General features: G+C 43.8%; 1 protein-coding gene across 2 annotated transcripts in view; it reads right to left on the bottom strand.

Annotated features, from left to right (window-relative positions):
- Positions 1 to 25574, bottom strand: part of PFKFB4 (6-phosphofructo-2-kinase/fructose-2,6-biphosphatase 4) — an 86952-nt gene extending 61378 nt beyond the window's left edge. Inside the window, exon 1 of one of the 2 annotated variants that reach the window (XM_070738621.1) lies at positions 25176 to 25574. In XM_070738621.1, coding sequence (XP_070594722.1) covers positions 25176 to 25254 — 79 coding nt within the window. In that variant the 5' untranslated portion in view covers positions 25255 to 25574. The remainder of the gene's footprint in view (positions 1 to 25175) is intronic. The other variant, XM_070738620.1, reaches the window with a different exon arrangement.
- Positions 25575 to 26734: the final 1160 nt, after the last annotated feature.

Genomic DNA, 26734 nt, shown 5'->3' with positions numbered 1-26734 from the left:
CATTAACAATCTGACCAAACTATTTAATTGGGTTTTGTTTTTAAAAATGTATCTGAATCGATAGGCATTTTAGGAGTTCAGGAATTCAATATATGTCTTACAAACTGTTATACTCACCTGTATAATAGTTTATATAATATTGGTGGATGCTACAGTGGTTCATATAATTCTTACAACAAACAGGAATGTAATCTGCTAAAATGACACACCAGTGGCTTTACAAATTAAGTCAATTCAATGGTAATTGATTTGTGAATACACAAATTATCCATGAACTGGAATTACCATGAGGCAAGGAACAATAAATAAGTATCTGTTTGAAAAGCAAGAACTGAGCTAAACAAATTAAAAGATTTTATTTTCTTCTTTCTCCTTATACAATAATATGCAATGCTGAATATTCATTCATTAAAACAGTGAAACAATTAAAGTGAGCGTACTGGAAATCAGTACAATCAAGGTAAGTTTTTAATGTCACAAAATGAATATTATTAAATTCCAGAGATTCAAAAATAAAATAGCCTTAAAGATGCACTACCTAACTCAAGAAATTGCCCTGGGTTAACACAAATCATACTTACCAAAAGTAATGGCATGTGATACATAAATCTTTAGGAAAATTATACTGATTCATCTTATTTCACATACATCAAGGCTCAGAACTTGCTTAAACATATGAATGAGTCTTAGGTGACCCTGACTTTGGAATAATCAAAACAAAAGGATCACAACAAAGGTTGTACTAATTAAACAGGTTTGTAATCACTAACAATATATATACAGTAATACCTCGTCTTACGAACTTAATTGGTGCCAGGAGGAGGTTCGTAAGGTGAAAAGTTCATAATACGAAACAATGTTTCCCATAGGAATCAATGGAAAAGCTATTAATGCGTGGAAGCCCAAAATTCACCCCTTTTGCCTCATTACCGCTGGCATTCGGATTTTGTTCTGAGATGGGTGGAGGGGGGGAGACAGGGGGAGACAGCGCAGGCTGCCCGGAGGGACCCTCATGGATGGATTAACCGAAAAGTCAACAGTTACTGTCCAGCTTGCAATGACTGGAAGGGAAGGGAGGGAAACACACGGGCGGTTTGTATGTGCGTCCTCTCTGAGGACCCACTGGGGTTCTAGGATCGTCTTGCGGGAGTCCGGTAGCGGTTGGGGAAAGGTTGGGGAAGCCCTTGCCGGATTCGCACTGCGCTGCCACCCCTATCTGTAAGTTCAGGCAGAAACCTTTCTCTCTCTCTCCTTCCTCCCTCCCTCCTTTCCCCTCTCCCTCCTGGCCTCCCTCCTCCTCCTGTATTCCGCCTCCCTCCCAGCCTCCGGGTCACATTCGCCTTCCTCCGCCACCACCGGCGCCCAGCTCCTCCTCCTTTTCTTGCTTCTTTTGAAGATGACAGCCGGCAGCACGGAGGCTGGGGATGGTGTGCGTGTGTGGAAGGGGTCAGCGGGAGAACTGGGGGGAGCCGTGGCCACTGCCCTGTGGAAGGGACCCGGCTGGGAAGCTCCCGAAGGTGTGGGCTGGGGTCTTTCCGGGAGAGCAAGCAGCCCGAAGCCGAAAGAAACGCGTGGAGGCTGGTAAACAAAAGGCAAAACTTTCGGCTTCAGGGTGGATGGGAGGAGCTAAGCAGCCGGAGATGTTGCCAGCCCAGCAGCGTTTTACATTGATTCCTCCGGCCACTTAGCTCCTCCCATCCACCCAGAAGCTGAAAGTTCTTCCTTTTGTTTACCAGCGTTTCTTTCAGCTTTGGGAGAAACTAAGCAGCACAGAGATTTTGCCAGCCCAGCCACTTAGCTCCTCCCATCCACCCAGAAGCTGAAAGTTCTTCCTTTTGTTTACCAGCGTTTCTTTCAGCTTTGGGCTGGACAGGAGAAGATAAGCAGCACGGAGATTTTGCCAGCCCAGCCACTTAGCTCCTCCCATCCATCCAGAAGCCGAAAGAAAAGATTAGGAGCTGGGGGAGTCGGGGTGTATGGAAGAGGTCCGCGGGAGAACTGGGGGGAGCTGCGGTGCCTAGACACCCGCCTGCAGCAAAACCACCCCGCGACCACCACCTTTCCCCTAGGGGAAAGACCCCAGCCCATGCCTGCTGCTTGCTTTCCTGGGATGACGCAAAGACCACCTTCGGGAGCTTCCCAGCCGGGTCCCTTCCACGGAGCGGTGGCTGCGGTTCCCCCAGTTCTCCTGTTGACCTCTTCCACACACCCTCGCCACCCCCAGCCTCTGCGCCGCCGCCCGACTGTCAACTTGTGAAGAAGTGAGAAGACAAGGAGGAGCTGGGTGCCGATGGCGGCGGAGGAAGGCGAATGCTGCCCGAAGGCTGGGAGGGAGGCGGAATACAGGAGGAGGAGGAGGAAGAGGAGGGAGGCAGGGAGGAAATTCCGGAAATGACAGTCACAAGGCAGGGAAATCCCTGCTGCAGTAAGAGAGCACAAGGTAGAGCGCATGCGCAGTAGGAGAGCCCACGCCCCCGGCTCGGGTTCGTACGGTGAAAATGGTTCTTAAGACAAGGCAAACAAATCATGAACCCCGGGTTCGTATCACGAAATGTTCGTAAGACGAGGGGTTCGTATCATGAGGTACCAATGTATTTGATAATTTTTAACTTTTCAGATAGGGCTATGGGTTCAAAAAGAAATATATTTCTCTCCAGCTGCAAATCTCCAATTGTTTTTCAATGTTTAGAAAACATGAAATAACTAGTCCTTTAAGCAATATTTTTACACTCATTTACCGATTATTATTTTTTTCCATTAGTATTTGACAACCAGATTGAAACTGATGAAAATCCCCTCTAAAAAGCTAAAACAATTACAGTACTTTGAAAGAAGTCTGTTGAACTTAGAAGCATGAAGAACCTCAAAACTTTTAACACAATTTTAAAATAATTCTAAATACCAAGAGTATAACTGAAAAAATGTGGAAAGATCTATACTCTTCATCCATATCCTTTTAATGTTACCACATCACACACAGACACTATTTTTATGCAGCTAAAATGTATCTTTCAATTGCCAACTGTATCTTTCTGGAGCTTTTTTTTCTCTTTTGAAAATTAGAAAGTGTAACATTTGCAGAAGTATATAGATTTTTTTGTATACCTTATCCCATCATACAGTATTTAGGGACACAAATAGCACATAATGCTATACAAGCAGTAATTTTACATAAAATGTTTTTTGCTTATTAATAATTTAATATAATTAATAAAATTAATATAATATAATATGTCATGTTGACAATTGTCATTCATAATTATATGAGTAAAAACAGTGAAGAACAAATATAATCAAACAGTTGCAAAAGTAAGGCAAAAATATAAAGATAAATGCCATATCTACGAGAGTTTAAATTTGCAAAGAGTCTCTATTATATGTACTCTATAAGGAAATTATATTATCAGTAATTAATGCAGTTGTTTTGTAAACTATTTTCTTTGTATATAGGCTTCCAAATGTAATTTGAATTAGATCAGATTGCTTTTTTTATATTAATCTGGAAAAACAAACAATTTTTGGATTCCATGCTCTACTGAAATAAAAATGTATGTATCTTTTGTTCAAGGGATATAAAAATAGATGTAAAATGCCCATTTGCCTTTTGTTGGCAGAATTTCAACAAAGATCTCAAACTACAGTATTAAAAATTTATACAGTACATTATCTCAAGGGAAAATCTGTTTAACTTCTAAGGGCAATGCTTCCTTCCATCAGTTTGATGTATTGGATCATGAAATCATATGGGTAAATGCTCTGTAAGATAACATACCAGTACTTTGTTTAGTTATTTTAAAGAGGAAGATAAAAATCATAAGCCAATATCTAAATTACATGCATGACTGTAGATTATGTACTATTTTATAATAATAATGAAACACCTTTATTTTTACAAATAACTCACGATAGTGAGCATATTCAACACACCTTCTTCCTCCTATTTTTCCCACAACAAACCTGTGAGGTGGAGTGGCCTCAGATAGTTACTGGCCCAAAGTCGCTTAGTCCAGTGTTTTTCAACTAGTGTGCCATGAGACATGGTCAGGTGTGCCGTGGGGAAATTAAACATGGGTCCCCAAACTACGGCCCTCGAGCCGGATACGGCCTGCGGAGGCCATTTATCTGGCCTGCCGCCAGCCGCCTCCATCTGAACATAAACATTCCCCTCACAACCCTCCAGCTATCAGTGACAGGAAGAGTGGAGGCACAAGGAACGCTCACTGACCAATCACCTTTTAAGATTCATCCCGACCACTAGCAATGAACCATTAGCAGGCCGCCTCTCATCCACACCCAGGAAGGTCCCCACTCAGGTTGCTGCACACTTGTCATTGTGTGGCTGCAGTGAGTAGTTGAAGCTGCTACTCCGCCCCATGGTCCCGGTTTCCAATCCTGGTCAGGATTGGAGGTAAATGTTGCCACCACTAGATGAAGCCTCAGCCCGTTATGTGTATCCTGATGGTGTATGTAGATATTTGACCTTTTTCTTTTTATAAGAGGCCCCCTCAGAGGGTGATATACTATATTATTAACTATATGTATAATATGCACTGTGTTAGAGCGTCATTTTGTGTCATTTTGGTTGGTGATGTGCCCCAGGATTTTGTAAATGTAAAAAAAGGTGCCGCGGCTCAAAAAAGGTTGAAAATCATTGGCTTAGACAACCTTCATGGCTATAGTCTCTGGCTTCCTGCTTGATGCCTTAACTACTAGACCAAATTGGGTCTTGCCTTCCACTGAAAAAGCTGAGAATATACCTTGAACAAGATATTTACTATGCCAATTTTACAACTGTTATAAGATCAGGAAGTCAGTGATACTTTGTGATTATATATTGCTCATTACACATGCACAACATGTTTAAATTATTCTGTTCTGAGTTTGAAACAATTGTTTATCTACTAGAAACTAGAAACCAGAGGATAGGGTAGGGTAGGGTAGGGTAGGGTAGGATAAGATAGGATAGGATAAGATAGGACAGGACAGAATTCTTTATTGGCCAAGTGCGATTAGACACACAAGGAATTTTTGTTTGGTGCATATGCTCTCAGCATACATAAAAGAAAAATATATATTTGTCAAGAATCATCAGGTACAATACAATGATTGCCACTGGGTACAATAAGCAATCATGAAACAATCAATATTAATATAAACTGTAAGGACACAAGCAACAAATTAGAGTCATTTAGTCATAAGTGGGAGGAGATGGGTGATAGGAATGATGAGAAGACTAATAGTAATAGTAATTCAGCCTTAGTGAATAGTTTAACAGTGGTGAGGAAATTATTTGTTTAGCAGAGTGATGGTGTTTTGGAAAAAACTGTTCTTGTGTCTAGTTGTCTTGGTGTACAGTGCTCTATAGCAGCGTTTCCCAACCGGTGTGCCGCGGCACACCGGTGTGCCGCGAGACATGGCCAGGTGTGCCGCTAAGTTCCAGCTGGGCGGGGCGCTGCCGGTACTTCCGTCCTGGGGCTCCCGCTCGCAGCTGTCCCCCGCCTCCTGCTCGATGCCGCGGTTTTCGGCGCTCTCCTGCTGGGCGCCAAAGAAGGAAGGCAGGAAGAAGGAGAGCTTTATTCTTCGCGCCTTTTCCCCGCCTTCCTTCTTTGGGACCCAGCAGGAGAGCGCCGAAAACCGCGGCATCGAGCAGGAGCCGGTTGACAGCTGCGAGCGGGAGCCCCAAGAGGAAGTACCGGCAGCGCCCCGCCCAGCTGGAGCTTCTCCTGCGTCGACGGCAAGTTTCCTTTGTGGCCCGGCGGGAGGGCACTGGCGATGGGAGCGGGGGGCGGGGGCGGCCGCAGTGGCCGCAGGCAGTCGTGGGGAGATGGCGGCGGTGAGAGGGAGCGCTCTCTCTCTCTCTCTCAGCTGACTGCAAGCGAGAGCCCTGACGGTGGCGGTTGGACGTGCTACTAGACGTCGTACATGCTGGCGCTGCGGGCTTGGCATATACGGTGTCCAGCAGCACGTCCAGCTGCCGCCGTCAGGGCTCCCGCTTGCAGTCAGCTGAGAGAGAGAGAGAGAAAGAAAGAAAGAGAGACATAGCAAGAGAGGCAGAGAAAGAGACAGAGCAAGAAAGAGAGGCAGAGAAAGAGAGAGAGAGAAAGAGAGACATAGCAAGAGAGGCAGAGAGAGAGAGACAGAGCAAGAAAGAGAGGCAGTGAAAGAGACAGAGCAAGAAAGAGAGGCAGAGAAAGAGAGAGAGAGAAAGAGAGACATAGCAAGAGAGGCAGAGAGAGAGAGACAGAGCAAGAAAGAGAGGCAGAGAAAGAGACATAGCAAGAGAGGCAGAGAGAGAGAAAAAGAAAGAGAGACATAGCAAGAGAAAAAGAGAGACTTAGCAAGAGAGGCACAGAGAGAGAGAGAAAGAGAAAGAAAGAGAGACATAGCAAGAGAGACAGAGAGAGAGAAAGAGAAAGAAAGAGAGATAGTAAGAGAGGCAAAGAGAAAGAAAGAGACATATAGCAAGACACAGAGAGAGAGAGAAAGAGAAAGAAAGAGAGACATAGCAAGAGAGACAGAGAGAGAGAAAGAGAAAGAAAGAGAGATAGTAAGAGAGGCAAAGAGAAAGAAAGAGACATATAGCAAGACACAGAGAGAGAGAGAAAGAGAAAGAAAGAGAGACATAGCAAGAGAGACAGAGAGAGAGAAAGAGAAAGAAAGAGAGATAGTAAGAGAGGCAAAGAGAAAGAAAGAGACATATAGCAAGACAGTGAAAGAGAGAGAGAGAGCAAGAGAGAGAGAAAAGCAAGAAAGAGATAGCAAGAGAGACAGAGAGAGAGAGAGCAAAGGAGAGAGAAAGACATAGACGAAGGGAAGGAGGGAGAGAGAAAGAGAGCAAAAAAGAGAGAAAGAAAGAAAGAGGGATGGAGAGAGAGAAAGAAGGGAAGGAAGGAAAAGAGAAAGAGGGAGAAATAGAGCGAAAGGGAGGAAGAGAGAGGGTTTTTTTGTCCAAACTTTTCTTTAGCCCCCCCGCCCCGCCCCCCCCTTTCAGTGTTCCTCGGGATTTTGAAAATATGAATAATGTGCCGCGGCTCAAAAAAGGTTGGGAAACACTGCTCTATAGCATCGTTTTGAGGGTAGGAGTTGAAACAATTTATGTCCAGGATGTGAGGGATCAGTAAATATTTTCCCCACCCTCTTTTTGACTTGTGCAGTATACAGGTCCTCAATGGAAGGCAGATTGGCAGTAACTGTTTTTTCTGCAGGTTCTGATTATCCTCTGAAGTCGTGTCTGTCAGTTCTGTCTTTCAGAACCGAACCAGACAGTTATAGAGGTGCAGATGACAGACTCAATAATTTCTCTGTAGAAGGAGAGGGGTGGCATACAAATCTAATAAATTTATTATTATCATCATTATCATTATCGTTATCGTTATTGTTATCATTATTATTATTATTTCAGCAGCTCCTTGGGCAGTTTGAGCTTCCTGAGTTGACACAGAAAAAATATTTTTGTTGTGCTTTTTTTATGAGGTTTTTGATGTTAGGTGACTATTTTAAATCTTGAGATATGATACAATGTAGAAATTTGAAGGTTTATACGTTGATACTGTGTTGTCTAGTATTGTAAGAGGTGGAAGTATGGGTGAGTTTCTCCCAAAGTCTACCACCATTTCTACGGTTTTGAATATGTTCAGTTCCAAATTGTTCCATGAGGCTAGTTGTTCAACCTCCCATCTGTATGCAGTTTCATCGGTGTCTCGAATGAGACCAATCACTGTTGTATCATCTGCAATCTTCAGTAGTTTAACAGATGGATCATTTGAGATGCAGTCATTAGTGTATAGAGAGAAGGGAAGTGGTACACAGCCTTGGCGGGGGGCTGTGCTAATTGTACAGGTATTTGATGTGATTTTGACTAGCTTCACCTGCTTCTTCCCATCTGTTAGGAAACTTGTGATCCACTTACAAGTATGTTCAGGTACTGCTAGCTGGTTTAGGTTAGTTAGAAGAATATCCGGTATGACGGTATTGAATGTTGAACTAAAGTCCCTTGCATAGGTTTTTGGTGATTCAAGATGTTGTAGGATGTAGTGCAGAACCATATTAACAGCATCATCTGTCGATCTATTTGCTCAGTATGCAAACTGCAGGAGGCCTAATATTGGATCCGTGATGGTTTTCAAGTGAAACATCACTAGCCTAGGTTTTCATAACTACAGATGTTAAGAGCAACTGGTCTGTAGCCATTCAGTGCCTTGATGGAGGACTTCTTCGGCATTAGGATGATAATGGAGTCTTTGAAGCAAGAAGGAACATAGCACATCTCTAGTGATTTGTTGAAGATTTGAGTGAAGATGGTGGGCCAACTGGTCAGCACAAACTTTTAAGCAAGAATGAGTCATCTTGTCTAGGCTGGAGCTTTTCCTGGGCTGGAGCTTTTCTTGAGAAATAGATCTTGCACTTCCTTTTCTGTGAGCATCAGGAGTTGTGAACCCAATGGGATGGATTCACTAGATCCTATTTTTAAAATAGTCCAGAAGTGTTCTGTCATCAAGAGTCTTGTTTTGAATTTGAAACAGATGTTTCAGAGTTGGGCTATTTTTGACAAGATTGGAATAAATACTCCACATGTGAAACATTTCATCACTGGAATATTTTATACATCTCTACAGCCTATGCAGAGATTCCCCATCCATACTAATCCACAAATTGTTCATTAGAAACTAAGGGGTACATTCACAGAGACAATTTATTTAAGCACAAATATCATCACGTGGCCACAATTGAGCCCTAAATTTTTGGTGTTAAGCAAAGCAGTTAAGTGAATTTTGCCCCATTCTATGACCGTTCTTGCCACAGTTATTAAGTGAATCACTACAATTATTATGTTAGTAAGATGGTTGAAAACTGAATCTGACTTCTCCATAGACTTTGCTTGTTGGAAAATCGCTAAAGGTGATCACATGACCCTAGGACAATGCAACCGTTATGCATATGAGTCAATTACCAAATGCCTAAATTTTGATCATGTGAACATGGGGACGATGCATTAAGTGTAAAAAATGGCCATAACTCACACTTTTCATAGTCTTTTTAACTTTGAACAATCACTAAATGAACTGTTGTAAGTCGAGAACTACCTGTAACCTTTCCTACCTAGCTTCAATGTATTCTTAGACTTTACATATGCTTAATATTTGTACAATCACATCCTCAACCATAATTAAGATAGAAAGGAATAATTCTCCTTGGGGAAGTAGAAAGCATGTCACCAGCCTATTTTTGATCCTTAAAACTGCAATTTAAAAATATGTTATATCTGTTTTGCCTCATATTACCAATAGTGAAATGTTTACAGCATAGCACACTTTTTATATTAATATCTTAGCATTCCTTTACAAAATATGCAAAAGATAACGGTTAAGAATATCTTAGATATTTCTGGATTTTTTTCAAATCAAGTATGCTGAGTCAAATTGAGCCAGAGAAAGGCTTCTCCATTACTAAGGGTACTACATAATTTACAACAGAACAGGTCTATAAATAATTTGAGAAACTGAATACATGGAAAAATTACAGTTATAGTAGAATTGTCAACAGCAGACTTGCTTATTATTAGGTAAATGTAGACTGCATGAAGACCATGTCACAGATGAATGGGAAAAGGGACCACCTATTATTATTATTTTAATTGTTTAGCTAACTGTCTCCCTCTCACATAAATGCTGATATTAAAATTCCAACTATTAAAAAAAGTAAACTTTCACTGCAGTAGCAGGTTCCTTTTACCCAGTTACCTGCTGTGCGTGCATCCTGACGATCGCACGGAAGCAAAAAATCTCTGAAATCTTGTGTGTGCAAGCGCAAGCATCCCCTCGCGAGATTTTGCTTCCGTGCATTCACAGGAAGTAAAAATACACCCAAAATTTGGGGGGGAGAATAGTGCTATGCAATGGACTTGCGAAAATGGCACCAGAGCCATTGCATGCAAATTGCGCAATCGGCGGGTTGCTACAGGAACAGTGCACCCTAGCACACCGCTAGGAACCAACTACTGTTTCACTGCCAAAAGTTTGGGGACGAGGGGGGGAGGGGAGAAACAGGGCCAGCAGCATTCAGCAGCTAGAAAGCCAGTAGATAAAAAATGATTATATTGATATAATGATAATGAAAAATTAAATGCATTGTTACATTTCACACATATCCAGATCCAATGCCATTTTAATGGGTCTCACTTCTTTCTCAACAATTGGGCACGTTTCTTTAACTTTAAGCCATAAACTGCAGAGGATATAGCTTTCTTAAACTCTAATCATCCGCCTTAACTATGAAAAGTATTCTATAAACTGAAAAGATTGGTGCTAATCAAACCTACAATATAAGGTGCAGCTCCTAAACTTCCAAAACATTCCTAATCACGATGAATGTCTTACATTTTAAAAAGAAAATCATATTGTACCCTTTGGGAAAAATGCATCATTAATACTAGATATGCTTTAGAAAATGCATTGGCAAATCAGAGGATTTTAAAAAGCCCTATTACTTCCATATCTATATTTGTAAATACAGTGTTCCCTCGATTTTCGTGGGTTCGAACTTCTCGAATAGCCTATACCACGATTTTTCAAAACATATTAATTAAAAATACTTCACGGGTTTTTTTCTATACCACGGTTTTCCCCACTCGATGACATCATACGTCATCGCCAAACTAATAATTTTTGCAAATAAATAACAAAAAAATTGTTAATAAATAATTATGTTTATAAATATCAGGATCACTAAATGTCTTATTCAATGGTGAGTACCAGTAATAATGATGAGTAAATGGTTGTTAAGGGAATGGGAAATGGTAATTTAGGGGTTTAAAGTGTTAAGGGATGGCCTGTGGTACTGTCCATAGCCAAAAATCGAGGAAAACTGTACTTAAAATATTACTAACGGTGGATTAAAAATGGAAAACAATAGCCATGAATCATATTTATTATATACTTCTTCACATGATTTATATAATTCTCTCTCACTAATGCGCTAGTAGAAAAAAAAAATTGTTTCCACTGTGTTTTATCTAGCCAAGGACAATGTGAAAGGAGGGGCTATAAGTAAATTCCTGCAAAAACATCACTTATATGTAAATATTTTTTAAAAACAGGAGAATCTTAAGAACTGAAGCAGAGCCTAGTCCAGGTGTCAGCAACTCATAGCTCTGGAGCTGCATGTGGCTCTTTCATCCCTCTACTACAGCTCTGTTACTCAAAATATGTACCAATGTGAGATACCCGCCGGCACGCGGTTTATTGATTTTCCCCCCGGTAGGCCAACCATGGATAAATCCAAGAAAAGAAAAGTTTCAAAAGAAAAGAAAATGTTTAATTCAACTACATATACTAGTTCTGTGGCCACTCAGGAAATAGTTAGGCACAGGAAGGGTTTTATGGCTCCCGGTGTTTTCTTTTCTGTGGGACATGGGTCCAAATGGCTCTTTGAATATTTAAGGCTGCTGACCCCTGGCCTACTCAGATCAGCCTCATAGCCAAATGAAACAACATTCTACCATTGTGGCTAATCAAATACATTCAGAAAATTCTAAACAGGACCAGAGGGTGACCACCTTCTTCCATTACTGCTTTTTAGCACCTACCATTTAGGATAGGCTGCCGGTAATTCCAAAGAGAATAAAACAGACATTAAGACAAATTTCTTCAGTCTCTTTTAAAACACTTTAAAATGTTTGTTTTTCCCATTGAGCCTTATCATTTCTCAGAATTTGTTCTATTTAATTCCAGCTGATTGAAATACCATGAACGTCATCTAGATTTACCATATTTTTCGGTGTATAAAATGCCTTTTTCCTCCCTAGAGGTTGAAAATTTGGGTGCGTCTTATACTCTGAATGTAGCTTTTTCGAAGCTTTTTTCCCCCAGCCCTAATAGGTGCTAATGATCTTCCCAGCTTCGTACTCCCTCAGAAAGGTTTTTGCAGGTTTGTTTTCATTCCTACTTCCTCTGAAAAAGGCTTTTGCAGTCCTAATGCAGTGCTACCATGTTTCCCCGAAAGTAAGACAGTGTCTTACTTTCTTTTTATCCCCAAAAGCCCCACTATGTCTTACTTTCGGGGTATGTCTTATATTGGGAAAAAAATCGTCAAATTTTTTGTTTTAACCATAAAATTAACATTTATTTACAACCTGAACAGTATTGTATTCACCACAAAACAGCAGATGATACCCCAGTATGCCAGTGTGTATGTTTTACTGATGTATGATTAATACTGTGTGCATTACCGTATTTTAAGCAGGAGGCGGCAGTGACAAGTGCAGGGGACGGCGCGGTGACGTATGGAGAGGGGGACGGCGCGGTGACGTATGGAGAGGGGGGCGGCGCGGAAGTGGGCAGGAGGCGGCGCTCATTAAGATCAGAGGGAGGTGGCAGACGCGGCGACGTATGGAGAGGGGGACGGTGCGGATGTGGGCAGGAGGCAGCGCGCAGCTACATGAGAGGGAGGCGGCAATATCCCCGTGTTTCCCCGAAAGTAAGACATATGTCTTACTTTCGGGGTATGGCTTATATTAGCCGACCCCCCTGAAACCCCCGATACGTCTTACAATCGGGGGTGTCTTACTATCGGGGAAACAGGGTAATGACTTTCCTGGCTTGCAACATTTATTTTTATTCCTACTCCCTCCAAAGCAGTTTTTCAGCCCTAACCAGGGAATAAATTAATGTGCTGAAGCTGACCAGAGTAAGAACCCTAGCCAGATGAATACCTAGTAGGTAGATTTTTTTCCCTATTTTCCTGCCCCAAAAGTAAGGTGCACCTTATACTCCAGCGCGTCTTATACTCTTAAAAATACAGTATTTCTGGAAAACACACACTCCTAGACAGCTGAATTGACATGGTTTCAGAAACCCTAAAATATCCATTTTCCAAAAATAGAATATTTTACACATGACCAGAATTGTCCATGGTCCTCCAAGTACAGTCTAATCATAATTTGAAGAAGAAACTAAATGTGTTGACTACATTGACTGTTTTATTTTAATTTTAATTTCCCTTCTAAGGAAAAGGCAATCAAGTGGTGTAGAATTTTAGTTCTAGCATAAGAGGCTTCTTAAGAAAGTAATCATTAGTTCTTTCCTAATTATTCTAGCATTCTATGATCCCCAAATATTTTTCCAGATGATACACAACCAGCTGATCTCTTATTCATGTGTACGTGATGTTTGGAGTATGTGTTTTGTGCATGCCAAATTGCATTACTTGCTCTTCTAACATTTAACTTCATTAGCTGTTTTTAGACTCCTTGCAAATCCTGAACTGCCTGAAACCATCAGAAATTTGTCTCTCACTTCAAATTAGGTGCTGTATATATACAACCAAAGTGTAACAAGCCATCTACACCCTACCATCTTTTTATTAACCTTTGCATGACTTGGTTTTTTTCTTTAGTAAACATTCTATTAGGAGATATAAATATACCTACTTGTATTTTGTTTATTTCACCATTTATACAGTGGTTCTCAAATTTCCTAATGCCGCGACCCTTTAATACAGTTCTTCATGTTCTGGTGATCCCAAACCATAAAATAATTAAATTATTAGAAAACTGAGGGGTAGATTTTAACTTACGTCACTGCCGGTTCACTTGCTCCTGCGTTGCATGGCCACACCTCTTTGCACGTGCATGTGCAGTGCCATTTTTTAATTGCAAAAAAAAGAGCCAAAAATAAGATGGTGACACATGCGCCGTGCCATAAATTCAGTTCTGTGCATGCTCAGAAGTTCCCACAGTACAGGGTTTTGGGGGCGGTTGCAGTAGTCTACTTGCATGTGGGTGGACCCATCTGAACACAGATAGAGAAGCAATGTCTCGGCTTCCTAAGACCATCAGAAATACCATATTTTTCAGAGTATAAGATGTAACGGAATATAAGATGCACCTTAGTTTTTGGGGAGGAAAGTGGGAAAAAGAATCTGCTTACCAGGTATTCATCTGGCTAGCATCTTTAGTCTGGTCAGCTTCAGCACATTATTTTATCCCCTGGTTAAGGGCTTTAAAAAATTATTCTGAGAGAGTAACAATGAAAGAGCTGGCATTAGCACCTGGAAAGGAAAACCTGCAAAGACTTAGGGCTTTGAAAACATTCTTCACAGAGAGTAACAATGAAAGAGCTTGGGTACATTAATAGCACCTGGTTAGGGCTGGAAAAAAATACCTGGAGCAAGTAAAGCAATGGGGGGGGGAAACTACAAAGACAGGGTTTTCAATACATTCTTGGCAGAGAGTAACAATGAAAAGCTTGGAAGCTGGTAAGAGCTGGGAACATTGTTAGCACCTGGTTACGGCTGGAAAGAAACATTCGGAGCAAATAGAGAATGAAAAAAAGATCAAAGACAGGGTTTGGAATGCATTCTTGACAGAGAGTAACAACGAAAGAGCTTGGAAGCCGGTAAGAGCTAGGAACATCGTTAGCACCTGATTAGGGCTGGAAAGAAACTTACTCAGAGCAAGTTAGAGTAATGAAACAGACCCTGCAAAGACTTAGAGCTTGAAAAACGTTCTTCACAAAGAGAAACAATGAAAGAGGCTACAAAGTAGCTGGGAAGACCGTTAGCAGCTAGTTAGGGGGGGGGGGAAGCTACATTCAGCATATAAGACGCACCCTGATTATCAGTCTCTTTTAGGGAGGAAAAAGGTGCATCTTATACACAGAAAAATATGGTATGTGTTTTCTGATGTCTTAGGGAACCTTTGTGAAAGGATCATTCAACCCCCCAAAGGAGTCTCAGCCCACAGGTTCAGAAACACTGATTGATAAACAATGATTCACTCCACTCCATTTTCCCTGGCCAGCTCAATTATTTCGGTCTCTGATGCATTCATTTTCAGAACCACATTCCTTCTTGCCTCACATAGTCTAACATTCTCTTATGACTAATTTGGGTTCTTTGTCAATAACACAGCCTCATCTGCATACAAAAATACATATCTTTACTTCCTAACTAGCATACCTTTAACATACATTAATGTTATACATACATTTATCTATAAACAAACACCCAAGTTGACCTTACACGTCCTTTACTTATTTCATCACTGATGTTTAACCGCTCTTTAAGCATTCCATTTATTGTCACACAAACTACTTGTTACAATCAATAACCAACCTTCAATTCTATATGTGTAAGTTAAGGATTCTCCTAGACACTCCACTTGTCCTGAATAACAGGTAAATTCTGAGGCTATTGGGCGCCAGTCTTTATTTAACTTTGGCTAGTTGACAATTTTGTTTTCTGGAGCAGGAAATCTCACTTGTTAATTCATTGATTGTGATGCATTCTACTTGGAGAGTATTCAGAACTACAGCTGATCTAGATTGCAACAGATCAAGTAATTATTTATTAATTATTTTATTTATTATTTAGATTTATATGCCGCCCCTCTCCGTGAACTCGGGGCAGCTCACAATAGGCATAAACAAATCGTACAAATCCAAAATAGATTCAAATAAATTTAAATATTTAAAAAAGTTTTAAAAAGAACCCCGATATACTAACAAGCACACACACAAACATACCATACATAAATTGTACGTGCCCGGGGGAGATGTTTCAGTTCCCCCATGCCTAACGACAAAGGTGGGTTTTAAGAACTTTACGGAGGGCAGGGAGAGTAGGGGCAGTTCTAATCTCTGGGGGGAGTTGGTTCCAGAGAGTCGGGGCCGCCACAGAGAAGGCTCTTCCCCTGGGGCCCGCCAACCGACATTGTTTAGTTGACGGGACCCGGAGAAGGGCCACTCTGTGGGACCTAATCGGTTGCTGGGATTCGTGCGGCAGGAGGCGGTCTCGGAGGTATTCTGGTCCAATGCCATGAAGGGCTTTAAAGGTCATAACCAACACTTTGAATTGTGACCGGAAATTGATCGGCAACCAATGCAGACTGCGGAGTGATGGCGAAACATGGGCATACCTAGGTAAGCCCATGACTGCTCTTGCAGCTGCATTCTGCACGATCTGGAGTTTCCGAACACTTTTCAAAGGTAGCCCCATGTAGAGAGCGTTACAGTAGTCGAATCTCGAGGTGATGAGGGCATGAGTGACTGTGAGCAATGAGTCCCGGTCCAGATAGGGCCGCAACTGGTGTACCAGGCGAACCTGGGCAAATGCCCCCCTCGCCACAGCTGAAAGATGGTTTTCTAATGTGAGCTGTGGATCGAGGAGGACATCCAAGTTGCGGACCCTCTCCGAGGGGGTCAATAATTCCCCCCCCCCAGGGTAATGGACGGACAGATGGAATTGTCCTTTGGAGGTAGAACCCACAGTCACTCCGTCTTATCCGGGTTGAGTTTGAGTCTGTTGACACCCATCCAGGCCCCAACAGCCTCCAGACACCGGCACATCACTTCCACTGCTTCGTTGACTGGACATGGGGTGGAGATGTAAAGCTGGGTATCATCAGCATACTGATGATACCTCACCCCATGCCCTCGGATGATCTCACCCAGCGGTTTCATGTAGATATTGAATAGCAGGGTTGAGAGGACCGACCCCTGAGGTATCCCACAAGGGAGAGACCTCGGAGTCGACCTCTGACCCCCCACTAACACCGACTGCGACCGGCCGGTGAGGTAGGAGGAGAACCACTGAAGAACAGTGCCCCCCACTCCCAACCCCTCCAGCCGGTGCAGAAGGATACCATGGTCGATGGTATCGAAAGCCGCTGAGAGGTCAAGGAGCACCAGGACAGAGGATAAACCCCTGTCCTGGGCCCGCCAGAGATCATCCATCAACGCGACCAAAGCAGTTTCCGTGCTGTAACCAGGTCTGAAGCCCGACTGCTGGGGACCTAGATAATCGGTTTCTTCCAAGGACCGTTGGAGCTGGAGTGCCACCACCTTCTCAACAACCTTCCCCATAAAGGGAAGGTTGGAGACTGGACGATAGTTATTAAGTACGGCTGGGTCCAGGGAGGGCTTCTTGAAGAGGGGGCGCACGAGCGCCTCTTTATAGAGAGTTGGAAAAACTCCCCTCCCCAAGGAAGCGTTGGTAATCTCCTGGGCCCAGCTCCGTGTCACCTCCCTGCTGGGCAAGACCAACCAGGAGGGACATGGATCCAGTAAACAGGTGGCGGAACTCACAGATCCAATGGCCTTGTCCACTTCATCAGGTGTCACCAGATCAAACTCTTCCCAGACAGGTGGACAAGTACGTGCCCCAGTCACCTCGACTGACTCGTTGTCAGTCGACTCTGTTTCCCAATTGGAGTCGAGATCGGCCCGGATCTGAGCGATTTTATCAGCAAAAAACGTGTTAAAATCCTCGGCACTGCTCTGCAAGGGCTCCCCAACTCCCCCCTGATTAAGAAGGGAGCGGGTCACCCTAAACAGAGCGGCTGGGCGGGATTCCGCTGATGCAATCAAGGCGGCATGGTACGCGCATCTTGCCGCCTTGAGCGCCACTTTGTAAGTCTTAATAAAAGCTCTTACAAGTGTTCGATCAGATTCAGACCTACTCTTCCTCCATCGCTTCTCTAGACGTCTCTTCTGGCATTTCAACTCCTGGAGCTCCTCGCTGAACCATGGAGCTCTACGGGGTCTAGCGCCATGGAGAGGTCGCAAAGGCGCAATCCGGTCAAGAGCCTCCGCTGCGGCCTTGTTCCAGGCCTCCGCAAGAGATTCCGCCGAACTGTGGACGAGTACCTCTGAAATAACCCCAAGCGCCGTCTGAAAGCCCTCTGGGTCCATCAGGCGTCTTGGGCGGAACATCTTAATTGGTTCCGCCTCCCTGCAGGGAAGGATTGGAGCCAGGAAGTCAAGCCATAGTAGGAAATGGTCTGACCATGACAAAGGCAAAGCTTCTAAGCTCCTTAGTCTCAGACCATTACTCAATTGCTCGGAAAGGAATACCATGTCAGGTGCGTGCCCTCCCTCGTGAGTCGGACCCTGTACTACTTGAGTCAGGTCCATGGCTGTCATGGTGGCCATGAACTCCTGTGCCAACCCAGAGGCTTCGCCGAGTGATGGCAGGTTGAAGTCCCCCAGGACAATGAGTCCGGGGAACTCCACCGCCAACCTGGCTACCTCCTCGAGTAGCACAGGCAGGGCTTGTGCCACGCAGCTGGGAGGCAGGTATGTGAGAAGCAAGCCCACCTGAACCCCTAAGTACAACTTCACAAGGAGGGACTCGCAACCTGCAATCTCCGGAGCAACGAGCCTACGCAGGCAAAGGCGCTCCCTGGCTATAATAGCCACTCCTCCCCCCTTCCCTGGGGTCGAGGTTGATGCCATATCTGAAACCCGGCTGGGCAAATTTCTGAGAGAGGAACTCCTCCCTCCGGGCCCAGCCAGGTTTCAGTTACACATGCCAGGTCGGCCTCCTCATCCAGGATTAAATCCCGGATGAGGAGAGCTTTATTTACCACCGACCTGGCATTGAGCAGCAGCAACCTGAGCCCAGGGCCAGAGTTACACTCATCACCAGTGCCCTGGGTTGAGCTCACGGAGCCGGAACAAGGAATAGTTATTAGACAGCGATCCCTTGTTCCCCTGGAACGGCTAGCTCCGTGGCTCCCGCCATATCTGCCTCTCCCCAGCAACACTGGGATATTCCGGCCCTCTGCCACCCCAGAGATCAGTGCCCCTTCCTCTCCCGCCTCTCCGGCGTCAGGTGGGCCAAATATCTCATTCATACTATTTCCATTCATCCCGTTCATCCCGTCCCTGGCATAACCCCACCCACTCCAACCATCGCACTCATACCAATCATTCATCCCGTACACGTCATTGCACCCACTCCAATTATGCATCGGTTAAACCCCCCCAATTGATTAAAAATAGATTAAATTAGCGATAGATTAGTGTACTAATAAAATATTACAAATATATTGAATATAAAATTATAAGTCTAAATAAGTTAATAAGATAAAAAGTTAAGAAGTTAATAAGATAGTATAAAAATATAAAATATAAAATCAGGTCTTAATTAATATCAATCATCAGTCAATCAACCAATCCAGGTCCGAAATCCTCTATAGATCTTCCATATAGTCTTAGAGTCTTAAAGTCTGCTGTTTTTTCTATAGTCTTGCCACTAGGGGCGCACTAGGGGCGCAGTTCTTCTATGGTCTTAGTAGCAGTTGAGGAGATGGGAAAATGGTGAAAATGGTGGGGGGGGAGATAACAAATGATGACAAAAAACAGGAATTAAACGATAAACAATATTCCCAGTCTAATTGGCCATGATGATTCTGGCAGTTAATTAATTCCATAATTCTCACCCCCCTCTAGTTCTTCAGGTCACATTAGTCTTCTGTGAGCACTCATACTGGGTGTCTGTCTCCTTCATTCCATTTTATCCCCCCTTGGCACCAGCAGCTCTCACCCATTGGTGTCATACGGGGGGGGAGGTTATTTCTGGATATTCCTCGCCCACCATATCTCCGCAGATGTCCTCCACCACCGACTGCAGGTCGCTCCCACCGGCCTGGGTCATCAGCGGCTTTGGTCTCACGAGCAGGCAGGGTCACCTCAGTTCCAGCGCTGGTCTCTGCTCCACTCCGCTCTGCTCCGTTCCCTCTATTCCCTTCCTTTCCGTCGACCCTCGAACCTCGCCTCCACCGCCTCGGCATTGGCACTGGTCACTCTCACTCAACAGTGCCATGCCAGGAAGCTCGGCTCGGTCCGGCTCTCCACCTTCACAGCTTCCTTCTTCTCCTTCGGCATTTTGCATTCTGCATTCAGACGCGGCCGCCATCTTCCGCGCCTCAGCTGATCGCCCCGAAGAGCTCTCTCGGCATTGCAGCCTCTGACGCTCCCCAGCGTCCCCAACAGCAGCAAAAACATTCAGTCTCTAGCTGCCTCAACGGGGGACAAGACAGCAGACCGACTTCGGGTCATTTCGAAGCTGGATTGGTCCATTCCTGACGATTTTCACCGTAGTCTCAGGAGAGCGGTGGACCCACCATCTCCACACCGCTCAACCCGGAACCGGAATATGAGTGTACCTTGAAATACCCACTCAATCCCTCTACTCCAGGGGTGTCAAACTCAATTTTATTGAGGGCTGCATTAGGGTTTTGTTCGACCTCAAGGGAAAAGAGAGCTTGGTGGGCATGTCACACGTATCAGGAGTACCTATGGTGGCCCGAACACTCTGCCAGCAAAATGGGTCCCAAACTCCGTTTTCGGCTACGACAGCTTCCTGCAAATCCCTGCCAGCAAAAACAGAGCTTGGGAGGGCTGCTCTGGAGTTTTCATTTTCACTGGCAAAGGCATTGTGGGCTAGTCCTTTGCTGTTTCCAAGACAGCCCCACAGGCCAAATCTAAGCATCTTGCAGGCCGGATAATTGGCTTCAAAGTACAATTCAAGGTGCTGGTTGCTATATTTAAAATCCCTTAAGGCTCGGAGCTTGGTGTGGGACATTCTTTTTCCCAGCAATACCTACCTGCCCAATAAAATCTATTACATCAGGCTCTTTAAGTATCCCTTTGCCATCCTCAGATGCACAGAAGCATGATTTATCAGTCGCAACTGAAATTTAAAAAATAGTGTCCCCTCTGGTTACCAGGTAGCCCAGACAAGTAGCATACCCAGAAGAACTATATCTATTAATTGTAAGATTACATGAACAAATCTTGCAAGTCTTAAATAACATTTATCCCGGACAGCGTTAATAGACCAAGAAATTAGGAGGGTCCATTCAGAGTTGTTAGCCACACCTACATTCCTTCTGCAGGGTAAAGCAGCTCTGGCTGTGGCTATTTCCCTGCCTCCCAAGGTCATTCCCAATATTGTTACACACACGCCCCAAATTCAAATACAGTGGTACCTCTACTTACGAACTTAATTCATTCATTCCGTGATCAGGTTCTTAAGTAGAAAAGTTTGTAAGAAGAAGCAATTTTTCCCATAGGAATCAATGTAAAAGCAAATAATGTGTGTGATTAGGGAAATCACTGGGAGGGCGGAGGCCCTGTTTCCTTCTAGGATATTCCTAGAGAGGCCCCACGGACGCTTCTCCCTGCCTTTTCTGGTTACAGTTTCAGAGGCTCGGGTTTGTAAGTGGAAAATGATTCTTGAGAAGAGGCAAAAAAATCTTGGACATCCGCTTCTTATCTAGAAAAGTACATAAGTAGAGGGGTTCTTAGATAGAGGTACCACTGTATCCTCTTCTTCCTGGTCTTTAGATGGCGAACCTTTTTTTGCTCAGGTATCAAAAGTGAGGGCACACAAGGGATAGCACATATGTATGTGCCCACACCCATAATGCAATGCCCTCTCCCTACACATGCATGCACAATCCACCCCTGCTGCCCCCCCCCCACAATGCATCTGGACTTACAGTAGGCCCATTGGGCCATTTTTTGCCCTTCCCAGGCCTGTGGGTGGCAAAGAAGGGCCCAATGGGCCTATCAGAAGTTTTGAAATGTTCGGGAGGCTTTCTTGAAGCCTGTGGATAGCAAAAAATGGCTCAACAGGCCTACCAGAAGTTCATTCTAGTAGTCCCGTTGGGTCCGTCTTTCACCACCCACAGGTTTCCTGAAGCCTGGGGAGGGCAAAGGGAGCCCCCCCACTCAGCCTTCCTGAAAGCCCAAAATCAGCTGGCTAGTGTGCTGGAACTGACATAGAGCAATGCCTCACATGCCCTCAGATATGGCTCTGCGTGCCAGAGGTTTCGCCATCACAGACCTAGTTGCTTCATCAAGCCATGAGAGCCAGCTGGCTATAACTATCCTTCCTGAGGATAAATGGGTTTCATTCTTCAACCTAACTCTGGTTTTCTTTTATTATGAATTTTTTTAAATTTTATGTTAATCTCAATTACATATTGGAAGCTATATGCTGGCCAGAATGGTCAGTCAATCGCCTGTCTATCCATCAATCCATCAATCCATCCCCATTTAAAACCATCCATCTCCTCCCTCTTAGAGGGAGGTTGATTCGGGCTACCTACAAACCAACCCTGGGGGAACTGTACTATCTGGGTACAGGTTACAAGTAGTCCTCGACTTATGACAATTGAGCCCAAAATTTCAGTTGCTAAGCAAGGCAGTTAATTAAGTTGCACATCATTTTCCAATTATCTTTGCCATAGTTGTTACGCCAATCATTGCAGCTGTTAAGCGAATCTGACTTTTCCCATAGCCTTTATCGGAAGTCAGCTGTGAAGGTTACAAATTATGATTATATTACTCCAGGACAATGCAATTGTCATAAATACCAAGTGTCCGAATTTTGATCATATGACCATGGGGATGCTGCAACACTGACAAGTGTGAAAAGCCACTTTTTTCAGGGCTGTTGTAACTTCAAACAGTTGCCAAAAATAATTGTAAGTTATAATCTTTGGGAAGTCTTATATGGCTGGGGCCTGGGTATCTATCAGTCTGCATATTCTACCCAGAGCATCCTCATAAAATGTGTACTGAGGAGAGAACTCAAAAGATGTACATTCTCTACAGCAAGTCTCTTCTGTGGAATATTTAACCACCAGATGTAACCGATATTTAGAAAACATTGTTTCTCTGTTTTTGAAACAGCATTAAGGAACTAAAGGTCTATAAAGTAAATATTAAAGAAGTACAAAGACATTTAAATATTAATAATATATTTATAATAAACAAATTTTGTAATTAAAACCTATTTATTTTATCCTCTCCCATCTTTAAATCAAGACATCAGTTAGATAGATAGATAGATAGATAGATAGATAGATAGATAGATAGATATTTTAAATTAAGTTACTAAAGAGTAAAAATCTGACTAATAGTTTTTTTCCATTTTCTCTGCTCAGACAATAAATATAACATTCATTTAAATTCCATTTTTTCAACATATCACTTATTCCAGTATACACCTCTAAAGAATTGTCTCCAGAGTTCTCTTAGGTCTCATTCCAAATAATTTCATCTACTTTATTTTTAATTTTATTTAAAATTAAATAAACTTGAAGTAGGTCCCCTTATTAGACCCACCTCATACATAAAAAGATCAATTGATCTCCAAAATATTTGCAGAATTTAATTAGAAAGATTGAAAATGATTGCATTATTCAATTCCATCACACCATTTATAAACAAGGTTAAAAGTTCCAGTGACCTGTCTCCACATGCAACCAGGATATCTGAACATATTATCTTCTTACTCAATCTCACCACTAACTAATATTTAGAGATACACCAGTTCCAATATTATCTCCTATACAGAATCATCCAATAGTTACTAGTAGCCTTATCCTCAACATTATGCAATGATATATCTGAAGCTAAATTAACAGCTACTGCTGTAACTTAGAGGCAAGAGCCATATTTTGACTCTGTCAGCCTTACTCTTTACTTTCAACTAGTGTCCTTGCGTTTGAATCTATGTAGGTATCTATGAGTACGTAGTGCATAAGTTACAAAATATGACAACTGCATACATATGAAAATGAATATTCCTATACTCCTATAAACTGATTATACTCCTATAAATCACAATAGCTTAAAGCAAAATAACCAGCATGGAGATTATTAGTTTGTTTATATGAAAGGATTGTAATGCCAAGCAGAGGCATATTAATATAGGTACAATGAAAGAGTATATTGATTATACTGTAATAATATCTTTGTCTGACTGCTTTTTCTATTTTCTTTATAATATTTTATGTATAAAAAAGCATAAGTTAACCCCCACAGTTGAACCATTGGTGAATAATGCAGAGGCAACATGCAATTCAGAGTAATAAGCCATTACTACCACTGAAATACAACATGTATGGACTAATCTATCATTGACGGTCTCACAGCAACTAGTACCAAAAAAAACCCAACACCTTGCTACTTTGACAAATTGTATTGCTGGATTGGTAAAAGATCAACCTGAAAAACAAAATAGTTTTTTTCTGCCAGAGGCGAAATTTCACAATCTTCAGTGCTATGCATTTCCTGGATAGAACCGGCCACTATTACTCTCTGTAGCAGTGTTTCTCAAAGCTTAGCAACTTGAAGACGGTGGACTTCAACTCCCAGAATCCCCAAGCCACAATCCTCCACCCATCTTCACATTGCCAAGCTAGAGGGGGAAAAAACACTGTTCCATGGTCATAACTGATCTCATTACTTCGTAAATACAGAAATTCTCTCCTAATGTGGAGAGCAAACTGACCAGAGCAAACCTATGTCTCAAAATAGTATTAGAGGATTGAGGCAAGCCCTTAATGTTAAAAGCTGGCCTAAGCAAGGATACTGTCATCTAAAAGGGCAGTAGGCAAGTTAACCCCTTCATCTCTGACAAAGGCCCAATCTGTTGCCAACCCATCTCTATTTAAAAAAAACACATGCCAATGGTGAAAAATAACTGAATCTTTAAATTCTGCATCCACCCACCTCACGAATCTACTTTGAAAGTACTCCATGCATGGTGACACAAAGATTAAAAAGAAAGAATGACAAACCTATGTAGGGTGCCTCACTGTTATTAATCAATAGCTGCAACCTGCTCTTTACAAAGCTGGGAAGAGGAAAAACAGTATACATCACACTGTCAGACTGACGTGTGCTCGTTATAAAATTAATCACTCCTTGAATAACAAGGGTATCGGAGAGGTCAGAGGCGATTCTTTAGGAAACCGCCCAGCGCTTTCCTGGACAGGTAATGTGTAGTAAATACAACAGAAGAAGAGGCTAACGAAAATAAAAAGCGGCAAGTAAAGGAGAGGGCCCCCGGAAGCTTCTCAGAGCCGTAAAGCCTCGGCTTGGAGTTCCAAAACCAAGACTGTTTGGCGGTAGCAGCCCATGTTTTTGCCACAAGCAGAAGAGTTAAAGGAGAACGGCGGTCACCCGAGGAGGAATTAAGAGCCTAAGGTGGCCACAACGAAGGGAGTAAGGAGAGCACCGCCAAACGCGGGAGTCCAGGCGGCGGGAAAGCCATGCAAGCAAAACAACGGAGAAATAGCCCCCACCCTTCTCCACAGGCTTCCTTTGGGCGAGGCCGAGCAAGAAAAAGAAGGCTGTAAATCACCCCCGTTTTTAGCCGGGGAGACCGAGCAAGCGAGCAAGCAAGCAAGCAAAGGAGAGAGAAAAAAATAGCCACGACCAGCCGCAGCCTGAAGGAGGCGGGAAACCGCCGCTCTTGTCCCGCGGCGGCGGCTAACGTGTACGTGAGGCTCGCCTTGCCCCCCCCCCCGCCCCTTCCCCGGGGCGCTTGTCGGTTCACACGTTCACAGCCAGGTCACCCGCGTCCCGGCGCCTTACCTTTCCAAGCCCGGCCTTGCAAAAGGCGCTCCGGTTTACCGCCGTTTCCTCCGCCTCTGCAGCACCTGGAGACCGACATCCGTGCCGCGGCTGAGCCCTTGCTCACTCCGTTCCGTTGTAGCGCTGCGCCGCTAAGAGCCTCGGTTTGCCCCGCCGGAGGGAGGGGAAAATAAGGACGGCTGAGCGAAAAAAAGGCGACCGCCGCGCGCGCGCGCAACACTAGCCCGAGCCCATTCAAAGTCTGCGGGCGAAAAAGAAGCCCGGTCACTTAACCTCTGGCGGGAGCGGGGGGGGGGAGCTCATCCGCGGCGGCTGCAGGACATTCCTGCCGAGGGCGCAAAGCCCCACAAGAGGGTCGCCGCGGAGAGGGGGGGGCGTGCGCACTCCAGCCGCTGGTGCAAGCGGGTTGGCGAGAAGCGGCCACGGGGGCGGAGAAACGGGCGGGGAGAACTGCCTGCCATCCTCGCTGGCTTTTTCCGTCCCATAACGACTCGGGTGTCGCTATGAGGAAGAGGAGGGCGGCCGGCCGGCGTTCCCGGTTCATTCTTTCTTGTTTATTTATTTCTTATTTATTTATTTATTTGCCTCCGGCCACAAACTTATCCATGCGTCGATCTCGCCCTTTATGGCGCCCTGAAGAGGCTTCCCTTCTGTCTCCGGCGCGTTCGGTGGGATTCGAAGCTTTCCAAGGGCCGTTTCCAAGGTTTTCGCATTCGTTTCGGCCGATGTGGGCTTTAAAAAAAAAACTAAACATGAAGCATATAAGTTATAATCCGACGGTGGGCTAAGAAAGCATGGGGAGGTCGGTTTCTAACCTTAGGATGGGGATGCGCGGGTGCGCACGCACACACAGCCCGCTTCGGCCAGGCTGGAGACTCGCTTTGGTTTTATGATCTATCTGCAAAGATTAGATCAGAATGTTCCAAACTAGGGAGAAAAATGCATGCGCTTCGACGATAAAGAACCTGCTCTGCGTGCAAGGAAGACCTCGGTTCCAAAGTGATGCTTGGACGAGCTGTTGGAATGGAAGAACATAAATCTGGATTCTGGACTCGCCAATCAGTGGGAACAATGCTGAGCTAATGGACCAATGATCGGATCCGGTATAAGGAGACATCTCAGGCTTCTAAAAAGAAAACAACTAGCTATCATGAAAACATCACACTTCTGTCAAAGCCACCGTTCTTAAAGGGAACACTTCCCCTGCAGGGTGGGTGGGTGGGTGTATAAAACTCTAATCATGATTAAGAAACATGAGAAACTCACATATCTGGGAATATAAAATTTTCCTACTGTAGGGTGCTCATCTTTTGCCTACTGAATCACAGAAGTCTCACTGCAATAGTTTACAATTGTATTTAAAATAGTGTAGGAATTTAGCACTCGCCCCCTCTCCTAGAAGTGTGAAATATTCTAGGAAATATTAAAAAGGCAGAATATTATATTTCCCTGGATGAGAAATGGAAAGGTGTTTTTTTAGGCAAGAAGCAGACTCATTCTTAATAGCCCCCACTCTTTCAATAGCCCACAGCAGATATCAGTATTTAAGAAATAAAGAG

Source organism: Erythrolamprus reginae, chromosome 2, assembly GCF_031021105.1.
Source record: "Erythrolamprus reginae isolate rEryReg1 chromosome 2, rEryReg1.hap1, whole genome shotgun sequence".
Lineage (NCBI taxonomy): Eukaryota > Metazoa > Chordata > Lepidosauria > Squamata > Dipsadidae > Erythrolamprus > Erythrolamprus reginae.
The sequence above is the reverse complement of the archived record's forward strand: the minus strand, read 5'-3'. Positions and strand labels throughout refer to the sequence as shown.